The 15319-nt window shown below is 40.0% G+C and overlaps 2 protein-coding genes across 2 annotated transcripts; both read right to left on the bottom strand.

The window, feature by feature from the left end:
- Positions 1-218: 218 nt before the first annotated feature.
- On the bottom strand, positions 219-1484 carry LOC115693780 (ubiquitin). The gene is made up of 2 exons (XM_030620837.2): positions 1334-1484; positions 219-642 (listed from the first exon to the last, which is right to left on the bottom strand). The coding sequence occupies exons 1-2, from the start codon at positions 1445-1447 to the stop codon at positions 409-411; spliced, it is 348 nt and encodes a 115-aa protein (XP_030476697.1). The 5' UTR covers positions 1448-1484; the 3' UTR covers positions 219-408.
- Positions 1485-10994: 9510 nt separating this feature from the next.
- Positions 10995-14969, bottom strand: LOC130138277 (BRAP2 RING ZnF UBP domain-containing protein 1-like). Its single transcript, XM_056311885.1, has 5 exons — positions 14163-14969; positions 13096-13239; positions 12850-12914; positions 11453-11507; positions 10995-11353 (listed from the first exon to the last, which is right to left on the bottom strand). The coding sequence occupies exons 1-5, from the start codon at positions 14214-14216 to the stop codon at positions 11201-11203; spliced, it is 471 nt and encodes a 156-aa protein (XP_056167860.1). The 5' UTR covers positions 14217-14969; the 3' UTR covers positions 10995-11200.
- Between the last annotated feature and the right edge of the window lie 350 nt (positions 14970-15319).

Genomic DNA, 15319 nt, shown 5'->3' with positions numbered 1-15319 from the left:
ATAAAACCGAGAAATCCATCGGATTGCGGCGAACAATTTCAAAGGGCTCATCTAAAACTTTCCAAGGCCAGAGAACCTTTATGGCATCGGAACACACGGTCAAGAGTCGTGGAACATATCCCAGTTAAGACCATATCACCACCGGCACACGAACGATTCTAGTTAAGCCACGCCTTATCATGGCAATGGCAATGACACGATAGACAAACTACACAGAATAAAGAAACAGCACTCGGAACCACCGTACGAAACTGAAATCATTCGCGAGAATGTCATTGACACTTGATACCGTGACGTAGAAAAAGCAACGGAAGCTGGGAATTTCAGAAGGTCTTAACACCTATTCAAAGCCATCACACAATGACAGCACACCAATCCACTGCTATTCTAAAAAGCACCAGAACACGCTTAAAATCCCCCGCGCAGGCGGAGCACCAGGTGGAGGGTGGACTCCTTCTGAATGTTATAATCGGCCAAGGTTCGGCCATCTTCGAGCTGCTTGCCAGCAAAGATAAGCCTCTGCTGGTCAGGAGGGATCCCTTCCTTGTCCTGGATTTTTGCTTTTACATTATCAATTGTGTCGGAGCTTTCCACCTCAAGGGTGATCGTCTTGCCAGTAAGGGTTTTCACAAAGATTTGCATCTGAAATCAGAATTAGTCGGTCAGAATAAATCGACCGACATGTTAACACGATCATAAACTCTAGGCACAACCATCGGTGGCCACCCACCGAACAAAGAAAACTTCAGGCGCTAGGGCTCCGCCACTCAACTATATCTAAGAGAATTAGGACACAGAGCAATCAATCAGGAAAAACAAGACATCTTTCGGAATTCAAAAATCAAGAGCTAAGAAAAATCGATTGTTAAAATCCAGAAACACGCAAGACCCTTTTCCTTTTCACCAATTAATGGATTAACAAGCCTGCATACCCTCACGGGCATTGAAAGACCAGATTCGATTTGTGTTAACAAGCCACAAACGTAACCTCACAGGCATAATCTAATTTCGGAGTGCATAACCTAATTTGGATGAACTAGCTTACAGGTATAATAACCTCGCAAGTAGAGAAACGACCGGATTCAATGCTAAAATATCCGAGATGCACCAAACGACTAGAATTAAAGGCCTGATCAGCAAACGTAAGTAGGGCTTATGTTTCCACTACTCTTAAACACCAGATATGGATGATCGATCGCACAATTCCAATTGATGCGAAAAACCGATTACAATCAAAGGGAAAAAGATCCAATCAACCATCCGCACGAGCACGACTAACGCATGCGAAATCTAAAAAAGCAGAACCTACGAAGAAAGAAATTTTGGTTATTACCTTGAGGCGAAGAGAGAAGAACCACGAGAGGTCGAACGGAGAGCACCTAGGGTTTGAGTTTTCTTTTGCAACCAGCTGAGAAATATTAGAGCGTGATATCGTGTGGGTATTCATTTATAGGCTACTTGCCGCATCAAAAAGGAAACTTGCGTGGCCCCATTGTAAAACGAAGATTTCAATTTAGTAGGAAGGTAGTAAAGGTGAGATTGATTGTAATTTTCTAATTATGTATTAGATATCAAACTTTTGTGTCGGAGTATTAGATCACTTCATTTATGTCACATTATTTTTTTCCAAATATATCACACAATTAAACATCATTAGTCCAGAGTAGTCATGGCCACAGTTTGGAACCGGCCGGTTCCGGTTCGTGGCCACATATGAACCGGAATCGGCCGGTTCCGGTTCCGGTCCAGTTCTGGTTCCGATTCCGGCCGATTCCGGTTGTCTTTTTATTTTATTTTTTATTTTTTATTTTTTTTTGCCCGTTGCCAAGGCAGCCTTTGCAGCTACCCCGGCAACGGGCGCAGCAGGCTCGCGGACGTGCAGTGGCCCCTGCTGCGGGTTTTTTTTTTTTTAATTTATTTATTTAAATTTTTTAATTTTTTTTTTGTAACCGGGCTTGTTCCGGGCCGGTTCCGAACCGCGGGCCTAGTCAACGGGCCGGGCCCGGGTTTGACTGGGCCGGTTCCGGGCTGAAACCGGCCCGTGGCCATGACTAGTCCAGAGTCATGACATTCGCCTATAAACGGTATAGAATAAAGCATTAAGTAAGGCCTAAGATTCAAATGTACGTTAATCGATTTATCATAACATAGATGACCGATTGCTTTGACGTTCCTAATTTTGAGTTAACGAAGCTGATAGAGAGATTGTAACTAGATTTCTGGAAAATAATAATATTTAAAATGTAAACAAATCCTGGGTGGTAAGCTGATTTCCTCCTCAATCATATTTCAACCGAAACTATGAATAATCTCAATGAAATCATATCTTTGTTGTTTTTCCCCAAAAAAAAGAGCAGCCGCTTCTTATTGGTGCTTCGCCTTACCGGATAAAGAACTGTGATCTTTGAAGTTGCCAACTCAACTTTCGATCTTTCCTAGCTTATTTCCACCAATCACCTTGTTGTTGCCTGCTGCAATTTACCGGAACGATGACGAGTTGTGAATCTGCAGCGGGAAATCTTCAGTCAATTTCCTTATTTAACAAACTTATGTCGTGTGTGTACTGCGTATAATTTTTATCCTTCGAACGTAATGCCAAGAGACCTTTTTCCTTTGTTGAGAGAAGATTAGCTAAAAACTTACGGTCGGAATACATATCCTTAGGCTTTTCGTTCGCTATCTACTCCAATTTCAATTTGTATTTGGATAATGACACCGCAACTACAAGTACGTGATCTTTTGTCCTTTTACAATCCAATGCCGAAACTTCTTGTTTTTTGTTCAATCAAGTACCTTGATTTTTCTTCTAGCAAAAAAAAAAAAGTACCCTAATTTTTCAAATGCTAGTCAACGTGAGGCTTTTGTTAGAATTGCGGAAGGAAAATGCCAACGCCAACGTGGACACTACTGCCATCAAATAGTCATTAAGTGTCCATATTGGCATCCATTGTGGCCGCTTAAGAAGATGCCACAATAGAGACATACTAAAAGGCTAAATTCGAAGTCAGCGCGCGCGCAATCACACACGCGCGCGCACTCTTTCTTTTTCTCTCTCTCTCTCAGAAGATGTTCGGTTTTAGTTATAACTACTCAGTGTATTCATAGATGTATGAGCCCATCACCACGGCCCCACCGGCGTTCCAGAATTCGGGAAAATCTCTCCACATGAGGTAGCAAATGTCCAAGGCACAAGCCAATCGGACGTTCGTTTACCACATGACTCGAATATGTGATCTCGTGGAAGACAACGTGGCACCATGAACCACTAGACCACACCCTCGATGATTGGGTTCCTAATTTTATGAGAAAATCTCATTTTATCCCCTCAAATTTGAGATTGGTGTACGTTAAAATTCTGAACACTAAAAAACTATGATTCACCACCTTGAACTTCGATTTTCTTACACTTATTAAAACCCTCCTGTTTTCCATTAACATATGTTGAGCACGTCCCTTTCAGGGGAAAGCCAAAAAGACACAATTAATCATAAAGACTCAATCAATCATGGAGACACAATTGTGCATCTTTGACACCCTTATTCTTGTTACAGAAAAGGTGCAGAAGCTGGCTGTGCTTTGCAAGCACAAAGAAAAAACACAGAAAAGAGAGTCAGAGAGAAGAGAGTGTACACTCGTGGAAAAATGCTTACTGCATTTATGCGTCATAATTGAATAACAACTTAGCCTTTTAGATAGGCCATACACCAACAGAAAATCCCAGAAAAGTAGCCACAACATTTGACCCACTATGCTGAACTATCTACCCACTATCCTGAACGTGTGTGCAGTAACAAACATGCTGCAACAGATTCCTATAAACTAGGACAACCAACTAGGCTTTATTATAAAAAAAAGAAAACAAACAAATACTTTGACTAATTCAACACCCTCCCTTAAACTGATGTTGCAAACAATCAGTTTAAAAGGACTAGAACCAACCCTCCCTTAACCTGCAGCTTCCAACGAACAAACACCAAGAAGCTTTCTTAGCTTATGATATGCAGATAATTTGAGAGGCTTGGTGAACAAATCAGCAAGCTGATCTTCACTCCTGCAAAAAACAAGATCAATCACTTTATCTTTCGTGAGATCCCTCAGGAAATGATACTTCACATCTATGTGTTTGCTCCTCCCATGTAGAACTGGATCCTTTGAGAGTTTAATGGCTGAGCTGTTGTCACAATAGATTGTAGTTGCATCTTCCTGTTTAAATTGAAGCTCTCCAAGAATCTTCCTTAACCAAATAGCTTGACAAGCGCTAGAGGTGGTAGCCACAAACTCAGCTTCAGTTGTTGACAGAGTAACAATCGGCTCCTTCTTCGAACACCATGAGATAGCCCCCAAACCAAGCATAAATACATAACCAGAAGTGCTTTTTCGATCATCCATATCACCAGTGTAATCGCTATCAGTGAAACCAATCAACTCTGATTTTTCTCCCTTCTTATAGAATAACCCAAAAGTTGTAGTCCCTCTCAAGTAGCGAAGAATTCGCTTTGCAGCTTGCAAATGTTTTTCAGTTGGATTCTCCATGTACCTGCTAATAAGGCTCACACGATGCATGATATCTGGCCTTGTAGCTGTTAAATATATTAAACTCCCCACGATTTGCTTGTAGAAGGTGCTATTTACCTTTCTTCCATCAGGATCCTTCGACAACTTCAATCCAACCTCAGTTGGCGTGGTTACCGAATTGCAATGCGTCATCTGAAATTTTTCTAAAATCTCTTGAACATATTTCTTTTGAGATAGAAAAATTCCAGCTTCAGATTGATTTACCTCAATGCCCAGAAAATAATGCATTAACCCAAGATCAGTCATGTCAAATTCCTCCATCATAGATTTCTTAAATGTGTCAATCATGACACTATCATTCCATGTGAAGATAAGATCATCCACGTACAAACACACGAGAAGCAATTTTCCACCATGACCAATCTTGATAAATAGCGTATGCTCATATGGACATTTTGTAAATCCATCCTTCAAAAAATAAGCATCAATCCTACTGTACCAAGCTCTTGGAGCTTGCTTCAACCCATATAAAGCCTTTTTCAATTTATAAACTTTATGTTCATTACCCGGCTTGACATATCTAGAAAGTTGATGAACAAATACCTGTTCTTGAAGATCACCGTGTAAGAATGCCGACTTCACATCTAACTGATAGATGAACCATGAATTATGTGCTGCTAGCGCAATCGCTAATCGGATTGTATCGAGTCTCGCAACTGGCGCAAACACCTCTTTGTAATCCACTCCAAATTCCTGCTCGTAACCTTTTGCCACCAAGCGCACCTTGTACTTTTCAATCTCACCATTCTTGTTCATTTTCGTCTTGTATGCCCACTTGACTCCGATTGTCTTTTGCCCTTCGGGAAGATCTGTCAATTCCCACGTATCATTCTTCTCAATTGCTTTGATCTCTGCATCCATTGCAACTCTCCAGTTTTTATTTTGTACTGCTTCATCAAAAGTAGTTGGGTCACTATCTACAAACAAAGCAAAATGGATCAGTGAGTCTTCGGTTTGCTCAACTCTCGACACTTCATAATCTTCCATCCATGCCGGCCTCCGTCGGATGCGTTGTGGTCGTTCTTCAGATGCTGCAGCAACTGCTGAATTTTCAGCATTTTCTGTGGTGACTTGACTCGTAGAGGGCTGCTTTTCCAGCTCAGTATCATCTTCAAAGTTTGCTGGAATTTGTTCACCACAATCACCACCATTCTTCTCGCTCGATGACCAGAATTTCTCTTCATCAAAGATCACATCACGGCTAATGGTAATTTTCTTGGTTATAGGATCATAAAGTTTGTAGGCTTTTGAGTGATCACTAATGCCAAGAAAAATACATTTTTCTGCTTTATCTTCTAGCTTCTTCCTCTTCTGGTCAGGAACATGGACATATGAAAGACACCCAAAAATTCTGAAGTAATCAACTGTGGGTCTTCTCCCGCTCCAAGCTTCTTCGGGTGTCTTATTTAAAACAGCGAGAGTGGGACTTCTATTCAAAAGATGAACACTCCAATTGACTGCCTCCGGCCAGAAGCTTTTTGGAACTCCACTTGACGTCAAGAGGCTTCGCACCATATTCAAAATAGTGCGGTTCTTCCTTTCGCAGACACCGTTCTGTTGCGGTGAATAAGCTGCAGTGAGTTGTCTTTTAATCTCATGCTCCACACAAAAATCTGCGAACGCAGTTGAAATATATTCGCCACCACAATCTGTGCGGAGAACTTTGATTGGATTTCCACTCTCTTTTTCAACAAGAGTTTTGAAGCTCTTGAAGGCTTCAAAAGCTTTAGATTTTTCCTGCAAAAAGTAAGCCCAAACCTTCTGACTGAAATCGTCAATGAAGGTAATGATATATCGTTTACCTCCATTGGACATTGGGGAAATTGATCCGCAAATATCTGAATGGACAAGTTCGAGGTGCTTCTTGGCTCTCCATGCTTTGCCTCTTGGAAAATGATCTCGGTGTTGTTTGCTAACAACACACTCTTCACATATTTCGGATTGCGCCATGAATGGGGGAAGTCCCTCCACCATCTTCTTATGATGTAACGTCCGCAACCCACCAAGTTGAGGTGTCCGTATCTGAAATGCCATAACCATGCTTTATCCTTCAATCTTGCAGAGAAACATGAGTGAGAGGTGCCATGAAGATGCAGCGGGAACATCCGATTGGCAGTCATATTAACTTGAGCAATCAGATGCTGTTTCTCATCATGGATTCTGCAAACACCTCCTTTGAGTGTAATTTCATATCCCTTCTCTTGCAATTGTCCAACACTTAGAAGGTTGGTCTTTAACTCAGGAACATAAAACACCTCTTTGATCATCTGAACCGAGGTTCCTTTAGGAACAATTGCAACTGTCTCTTTACCCTTGACTGACACAATCGAGTCGTCTCCAAATTTGACTGAGGTGCGAAACGACTCATCTAATGCAGAGAATGCCTTCTTGTCTCCACACATATGGTTGCTGCAACCAGTGTCAATGTCCCACAGGTTCGATGAAATTTTCTCCGTTTCTTAGCACACCATTAGGAGAGACACTGCTTCTTCTTTTTCTTCCGCAAAATTAATCCTTTCCATGCTTTATGTATTTAAATTGGTACGACATTCAGATTTGTAATGTCCATACCTATGGCATCTAAAACACTCTACTCTAGATTTGTCTACTGACCTTGGTTTGAAAACAGTTGAGTGCTGACCTCCATGTCCTCGTCCTCCACCTTGAGCATCACGAGAAAAATGACCATTAGGCTTTTGATTGAAACTGCGACGTTCATTGGTTCCCCTTCCTCTACCTCTGCCACTATTCGTTCTTGTTGTTGACGAAAAGTGATCTGTAGTTGCCTTCAACGCCTTCTCTTCCGGCTCTTGCTGAAGAAACTTTTGTTCGTGAACCAACAACGACCCTTGCAGTTCATCAATTGAGAGTTCTTCAATGTCCTTGGCTTCTTGTATAGAACAGACAACAAAGTTAAACTTTGGTGTCAGAGATCGAAGAATCTTCTCAACGATGGTGACATCCTCCGTCTTATCGTCATGAATCCGCATCTTATTGACAATTGCCATTGTCCGAGAGAAGAAATCGGTAATTGACTCTCCCGACTTCATTCTTAGTAACTCAAACTCTCCACGAAGCATTTGAAGTTGCTGCCTTTTTGCTCTTGCGGTACCTTGATATTTTTTCTTCATGGAATCCCATATGTGCTTGGAGGTATCCTTACAGAGAATTGTCTCCAAGATAGCTCTGTCAATGGCCTGAAAAAGCTAGTTTTTGGCCTTGAGATCTTTCAATCTTGCTGCTTCCAGAGCCGTCCGTTGTCTTCTTTGTCAACATAGCTCCTTCTTTCGGTTCGGCAACTCCAGGAGATAACAACATCCCAATATTCCTTGGATTTCGGAAGTTCTCCATTAGCATGCTCCAATGATCATAATGACCATCAAAGCGTGGAATAGCGGGTTGGACAAAGGTTTCTAAAGCCATCACCGCTACTGGATACCAAGAAAAAATCTTTCCTCGCGTGTTTTCAACTCAAGCTCACTTTTTGGCTACTGCCTTTCACTCTCACTTTTTCCTCTCGTGTTTTTAACTCACTTTTCCTTCTTTAATGGCTCTGATACCACTGTTACAGAAAAGGTGCAGAAGCTGGCTATGCTTTGCAAGCACAAAGAAAAAACACAGAAAAGAGAGTCAAAGAGAAGAGAGTGTACACCCGTGAAAAAATGCTTACTGCATTCATGCGTCATAATTGAATAACAACTTAGCCTTTTAGATAGGCCATACATCAACAGAAAATCCCAGAAAAGTAGCCATAACAATTGACCCACTATGCTGAACTATCTACCCACTATCCTGAACGGGTGTGCAGCAACAAACATGCTGCAACAGATTCCTATAAACTAGGACAACCAACTAGGCTTTATTATAAAAAAAAACAAACAAACAAATACTTTGACTAATTCAACAATTCTGTCATAGTAGAGCAGTTTATTTTTTTATGTTACTTTAACGTGGACACTCCAAACCCGGATCCATCTTGATTGAATGTGTGAATGAATGACATCATTTAGTGAATAATCCCTTCATCGTCGTTGCCTCTTCATCGTCGTTGCCGTCAAGGTTGGTTGTTGCTTACATCATCGTGGCTTGTCGATCAAAGGTAACCAGTCAGGACAACAATGAGATGACGGCGAACTACCGATGACAGGTTTTTACTTGATTTTGCAAGAGACAGAGATCACTGAGTCTTCAAATGGACTGTGCGACCGAATCCCACAAACCTGGCCCTTTCGCTTTATGTCGTTCTCATGCGAAGTGCTTTATCAAACACGACATGAAATCCCACCGGGTCAACCAACGCACAGTTGATTATTAGTAGTGATAGTGAACGATGATCTCTGCCGACATTCAAGTTTCCCTTCTGATGAGTTTTGTAGGGCTCAAAATGCAAGGAGTACTCGCCAGAGATTTTACTCACTTGACTTTTATCTTTCACGTTCAAAGTACTGCCACACATTCAAGAAAGAAGATGACGTTTGGAGGTCGAATGCATCAGTATCAGTATTAGATAAGCTAGAGCTGAACTAAACGCCGAGCTTATTGAATTTGTGATTCTGGGTTAGAGTCGCTTGTGACGGGAACAAGTTTTTCGAGCTTTGGGCTCCTCTTGAATGCCTCGGTGGTCCTCAAACGATGGCATGGATGTGTAGATGGAACTGTTCTCAATTTGAATGAAGTTGAGATAAACCTAAGGTTTCATACGTCTTAACTTACAACAAAACAAAGGGCTGGTGAAATAGCCGAGGTCATCGTCCTCCAATCATCAACAAGATACGATAAGAATAGATTGTCTTGAGCCGCTAAGTTTCGAACTTTATTTTTTTTCAAATATGACATTTATTTTCTTGTAATGGGATAAGATTATCTTGAGCCGCTAAGTTTCAAAAATTTTCAATCGATAAAGTTTATGTAGTGACTTTTCTTCGACACTTATAATGTTTCTTAAATTACAATTTTAACGACTAGCGAGTGTAAAGAGTTTCCAGTCGTAAAATGCTAGTGCTACCGCATTCTCCTTCTTGTTTGCTGTTTTTATATTTTTGTATCTCTGTTAGCGTTCTCGTTCTTTAATCTGCTTTATTTGATTTTGCGCATCTTGTGTTTTTCCCAGTCACAAAATGCTAGTGCTATGGTGTTTCGGTTCTGTTTGTAATTGTATGAAGTTTTGTTCTGTTTCATTTACTCATTTCCGTGTGTTTTTGTATATTTTGTTCTGTTTATGTTTTTGTTTTTTCTCCTGTGAAAAGAACAACTTGTTAAACCCACTGCAGTTCGGGTGCTCGGTAGATTGGTTTTTGTTGTCCTTTTGACACTAGCCTCAGCTATTTGAAACCATGGGATATGATTCTTCAAAGTTTCTCCATCAATAATTTCTAGTGGGAACAAATATGGGGGTGATGTCATGGTGTGGCAGGTAGGCAGCCGTGCAAGGATTGCTGTAAGAAATTTCCAGGTTTGGGATCTGGGAACATGCTCAATGGCACTGCAGGTATAGAGTTCAATTCCAAGTAAAATTTTGGTTTTTTCTTTCTGGCCATGTAATTATGGGTTTTGATTTTTTGTTGGCATCTCTGGCCAATGATTATACAGCATCAGTTAACTGTGTAGTGCGGAGTCCCCATGGAATCTATTTTGGTATGTTATGATGTCACTTCTACTTGTATCTCAACTTCGGAATTAGGCAATACATACTTGCAAACTGATGAAAAAACTAAAGCGCCCAGAACCAGACTTCCTTGCAATATTTTCAAGAAAAAATGTTTATATGCTGCTATTACTGATGATTTGTGGTGTTCTCTTTAGGAGTTGCTTATTCCAAACACATGGTGCACATATACTCATACCATGCCGGTGATGACATAAGGAACCACCCGGAGGTTTGTTGCTAAGCATGGAGAAAAAAATTAAGCTTCTTTGATCTGCAGACAATTGCCTCCTAAGTGTGAGTTGACTTGATTTTGACTCTAAAATAATGTCTGATACAGATCGAGGTTCATGTTGGAAGTGTAAATGATCTTGCCTTTTCATATCCAAACAAACGGTTGTGTTATTACCTGTGGAGAGGACGGGTCGATCAAGGTATACTCTGATTGTTTACCCCAGTGTTATAGTGTTATGTTGTTTGATTCCCTTTACGCAAGCTAGTAGTTATGCAGGTATGGGATGAAGTGACTGAGGCGAAGCAACACAGTTTGGAGGGTCATGAAGCACCTGTGAATTCCGTATGTCCCCACCACAGAAAATATTCAGGTACCTGCTTAAACTCGGTAAGGTGAAAAAATTTGGTTCGATTTGTATGAGAAGGATGAATTTGTAGTTTTGGTGGACCTTGTTGATTTCAAGGGCTTTGCAAGTCTTCCAACTTTTTACCTGTCTTTATTCTGATTCTCTCACTAAGCACCTCCCCGGGCCCCTTGCTCTGTCTGAAGAAGTCATCTATCTGTTCAAATTGATTATACATTTTTTTTTCTTGTGTAGTTCATCATCTCAACAGCAACAGATGGGATTATTAAGGCTTGGCTTTATGACAACATGGGGTCAAGAGTTGACTATGATGCACAGGGTCACTCTTTTACCATGATGGCATTCAACGCTGATGGAACAAGGTTCAGACCAACACGCCAGCTTATTTCCTTCTTCGAATGGTCTTCTTCTTCTTTTTGGCTGAGGTTGATGGCTCCAAAGGGACCGGTAACAAGGTTCCTCCTTTGACGCCGTCCTTATCATCCATTTTGGCGACTTTTTTTTGGGTTTTGATAAACACTTCAAGATCTCTGATCTGGTAAGGATGACCAAAAACAAACTATTGTCAACACACCACACACACGGAGATGGAAATATTATATGAAAACCATAAGGATTTGAGTTTCAAAGTAACCTGTTCTTTCAAGTCATGTGTCTTCTCATCCTTTGACTTCAGTGACACAGTTTTCCTGCAAATGCAAAGAAAGCAAATATGTGCTTCATTATGTCAATCAAAAGGCAAGATTAACTTCCCCTGACAATTTTAAATTGACCTGGACTCATCTAATGTGGAAGTGACATGGGTACAATCAAATATAATGCTTATCCAGGAAGATTAGCCCACATAACTTCAATGAAGATGGACAAGATGAGTGTACTTCAAAATGCTGAATAAATATTTTTTTCAAAGAAAATGTCATATGCACATTAAGGTACTTAAAAGTCATATACATTTACGTTGCTTGACATGTCGATCTCAAATAAGCATCATCTCTACCAAGTGTATCATCTTTTCCCTTATTTTCTATTCTCTGGATGTTGGAAATTTCAACAAGAGGCCACATGAACAACCAATTGAACTTCAATGGGAATTAGTAAAATTTCAATGTTGAACTGTATCAATTAAATTTTAGTCCAGAACCACTCGAACCTTGACCATGAAGTTTTCAACATTAAAGTTCTGTCGATAAAGTTCAACCTCTAAAGCAGTAGCACTAAAACTTCAAAGGAAACAAAATTACAGATAAAGCATATATAACAGAGGAACCAAATAATAGAGATCTGACACAAGGAACTTTCTCCATAGTGGTGCATTCTCTCCTTTCTTCTTTTTCCCTATCTTGTCTCTTTCCTTCCCTTATTAGAGCTTGTCCCATCTCGAAACTGTTTTAGAACTTCTTCAATAAAAACTACCCATAGCTACTTCATCTTCTTGCCGCATCCTTCAACCAGTGATTAACTCGAACTTGGTTGTTTCCCTCCTAAGTATGGTGAAAGGCAGGCGTAATAACTATTCGATAAATTCTTACTCAGCACAAAATGACTTTCGTCCTTTTGCCTTTAATGATGTCTTACAGGTCACTGCTATATTTCCTCTTTCTCCTTCCAACTTTCACCTTTTTACCTCAATATTTGATGTCTTCTAAAAGTTCATGCTATTGGAACTTTTCCTCTTCATAATACCATCCTCACTTTTTTCTCATCTTCTCAAAAGTCTGTTCCAACTTCCTCTCTCATGACCATCCTCCCTTAATTGAACTACTACTTCAATGCTGCTTTATTTTACTGGTTATGTTGTATGGATGGTATGGGATTCTTTTGCTTATTAACTATTTTCTGCCCATAAATTAATTTGATAGACTAACTTTTAAACCTGTGCTTATTAGAAGATATGGTAAGATACATCAGCCAAAGGATTTGTGTGTGGGTGTGCGGAGGAAAAGCCCAGGGTGCACAGGATGTTTAGCCTGTGTCACTGTTGACAGATATCGTTATTTAGATTTGTCTACAGAAATAAGCAAGGAAACATACCTCTCTTCAATTTCCTTAACCTTTTTCCGCATCAGATCTTGGTTCTTGATAAGAGTCTGATTATGCTGGGGACCACAAGGAGCAAGATCTGTTACTGTCATGTCCTAGTGAAAACTATTGCATCTGATTGTGACATTGAAAATGAGAATGCATGTGAAGAACAAGCAGAACAACAATCAGCCATGGCTCCAGGCAACCCTCCTCTCATGTTTGAAACATCTAAAGCCGCAATAGGTAATCCCTTACCTCTGCCAAGGCCGCCTTTTCCTCACCCAATTTCTCCAGCTTAGTACGGATGTCTTGAATCTTTGAAGTCACTGCTTTCTCGACTGCTTTCAGTTTGGAAGTTTCTCTTCTACTTTTCGCTTCTAACAGATGAGATTCATAATGCTAGAAAGAGAAAAATAAGAGTAAACAGAAGAATTAATAGGGGATGATATGTCCAAGGACATAAATGTTTCTTTAAAGTCGGTCTAAGCATGATGGCAGTCTATCTAACAAAAATGATAAACCGGTGTTAGAAACAAGTAAATCACCAACAGTAGTATGGGCAATTGATGAAAAATCTAATGTCTTTTGTAATTCTACTTCCGATAAATTAACAAGTTTTCTGTTCAGATACCGTTCCTTCTAACGCTATGTATCACGAGAAGTAACAAATAAAAGAGTCCTGTCACCCCATGGCAATCCAGTTGACTTTCTACCAAACAAACATTTCGCTAAGGGGGAAAAAAAAGAATACTAGAAGAACAGTGGGAGTTTTGCAATTCTCGGGAGCTGATGCAAGCCCACTAATTCTTTTGTATCGCCTCTATAAGCTCATTAGACACATGTAGTCTGCAGAGTTACAGGTATAAAATTGTGCGTACTATATCAAATCCTAACCAGAATTAAAATAGAATATGAGAAGAAACCATTATCTTATCTTGACAAAAGAAGTGAATGAAACTAAGATTACACAACAGAAGCGTATTAACTTTCCTTCTCTTTGCAACATATCTGACATCCATTGAAGGTTCAAGAGTACAATGAGCACACTTCAAAAAAAAACAAAGAAATGGAGAAACACTTTTGAATCAGAAGTAACTAAACAAATGTTCTGTATGGTTTTTTCCTAGAATATGTGTGCTGAGAACCGCTGAATACCTAAAGCAAAACACAAGTGAGAGCTTCACGACTAATGCATATAACTGTGGCTGATTCGTCAAAAAAATAAAATCATCTAACTGTGGCTGATTAGTGAAAAAAAATAAAATGTAAAAGACTACGTTAAACAGGGAGAATTGAGATTGGCTAGGTACAGGCATGCTTACTTTTTTTTGCGCTTCCAGCTGAGTTGAAGTTAGATGATTATAGCCGGCGTGCATCTGCAAAAAGGTATATCTTTAGTATCAGAGTAAACGAGGAAAATCACACAATTACAACGGAGGTAATATACATATTGCAGGCCCAATAATGAACATGTGACCTCTGGCCAACAAAATGAACATGTCAAGCAGAAAACCCGAAAACCCGAAACAGAATCTTGCGTTGTCATCTGTCAGCAACTAAAACGGAAAAGGCATCATGCATCTGGAAACTTCAAACATCTCACTTAACTGAGTCAAACTCCAAATCTTTGCATGGAAAGTAGAATTGGTTAACAAAAACATTCACAGCATACAAATACGAGGGCACATGAACCCAATGCTTCAATTTTGCTACTGATGAGAGCCCCACTAATTTCGAAATCCTCTCTACAACCACAGCTACCACAATCTCCTTCAAGTGGTTCAAATTCATCTCCGAAAGCTGGCCAGCAGCTTTCGATTGATTAAGCCGATGAACATAAGTGTCCCCAACATAATCCCAAATTTTCTGTGTTCTTGAATCAAGAGAATAGCAATGTTGCCAATTTTTCCAATGGCTGATTGCATGCTTATCTATGTATCTACAATCCAGAAAAGAAAAGCTATAATAAAGATGGCCCATCAAATCACTAAAAATATAGAGAGGGCCATAATTCCAGCACATCGTGAATGGATGTGTCCGACAAACCCAAAGATTTTCCATTGTTCCATGTCGCGACCCTCTTTTCCGTCGGTGAAAAAGGAAGAAGTTTAGAGGTAATGCCGAGTTGGGAACGAATTGTTCTCATTCGGCGCGGTTTCTCCCAAATCCTTACCTCGCACGAGGATTTTCATTTATATTGGATCGACCCTACGAGAATTCTATCGTGTGAAGGAGTCGCCACTAGTTATCTAAGTACCGCCCTTTCGGCACCTAAAATTTAGTATTTGTTAACGAAGGTGTCCATGCACTCTTCTTATCCAATTATGAATCCTAAGGTCCTTGTCGCTAAGTGTCCATGCGATGTTCTTGTATTTATTATGATCCTAAGATGGAACTTAATTATTCAACTAAGAAAATGAATCAAAGCACAAAAAACCATATGAAAGCAATCACAACAAACAAGCAAATCAAGAATAGT

Source organism: Syzygium oleosum, unplaced genomic scaffold (genome assembly GCF_021117445.2).
Source record: "Syzygium oleosum isolate NSW1041296 unplaced genomic scaffold, Sole_v2.1 Sole_v2.05, whole genome shotgun sequence".
Lineage (NCBI taxonomy): Eukaryota > Viridiplantae > Streptophyta > Magnoliopsida > Myrtales > Myrtaceae > Syzygium > Syzygium oleosum.
The sequence above is the reverse complement of the archived record's forward strand: the minus strand, read 5'-3'. Positions and strand labels throughout refer to the sequence as shown.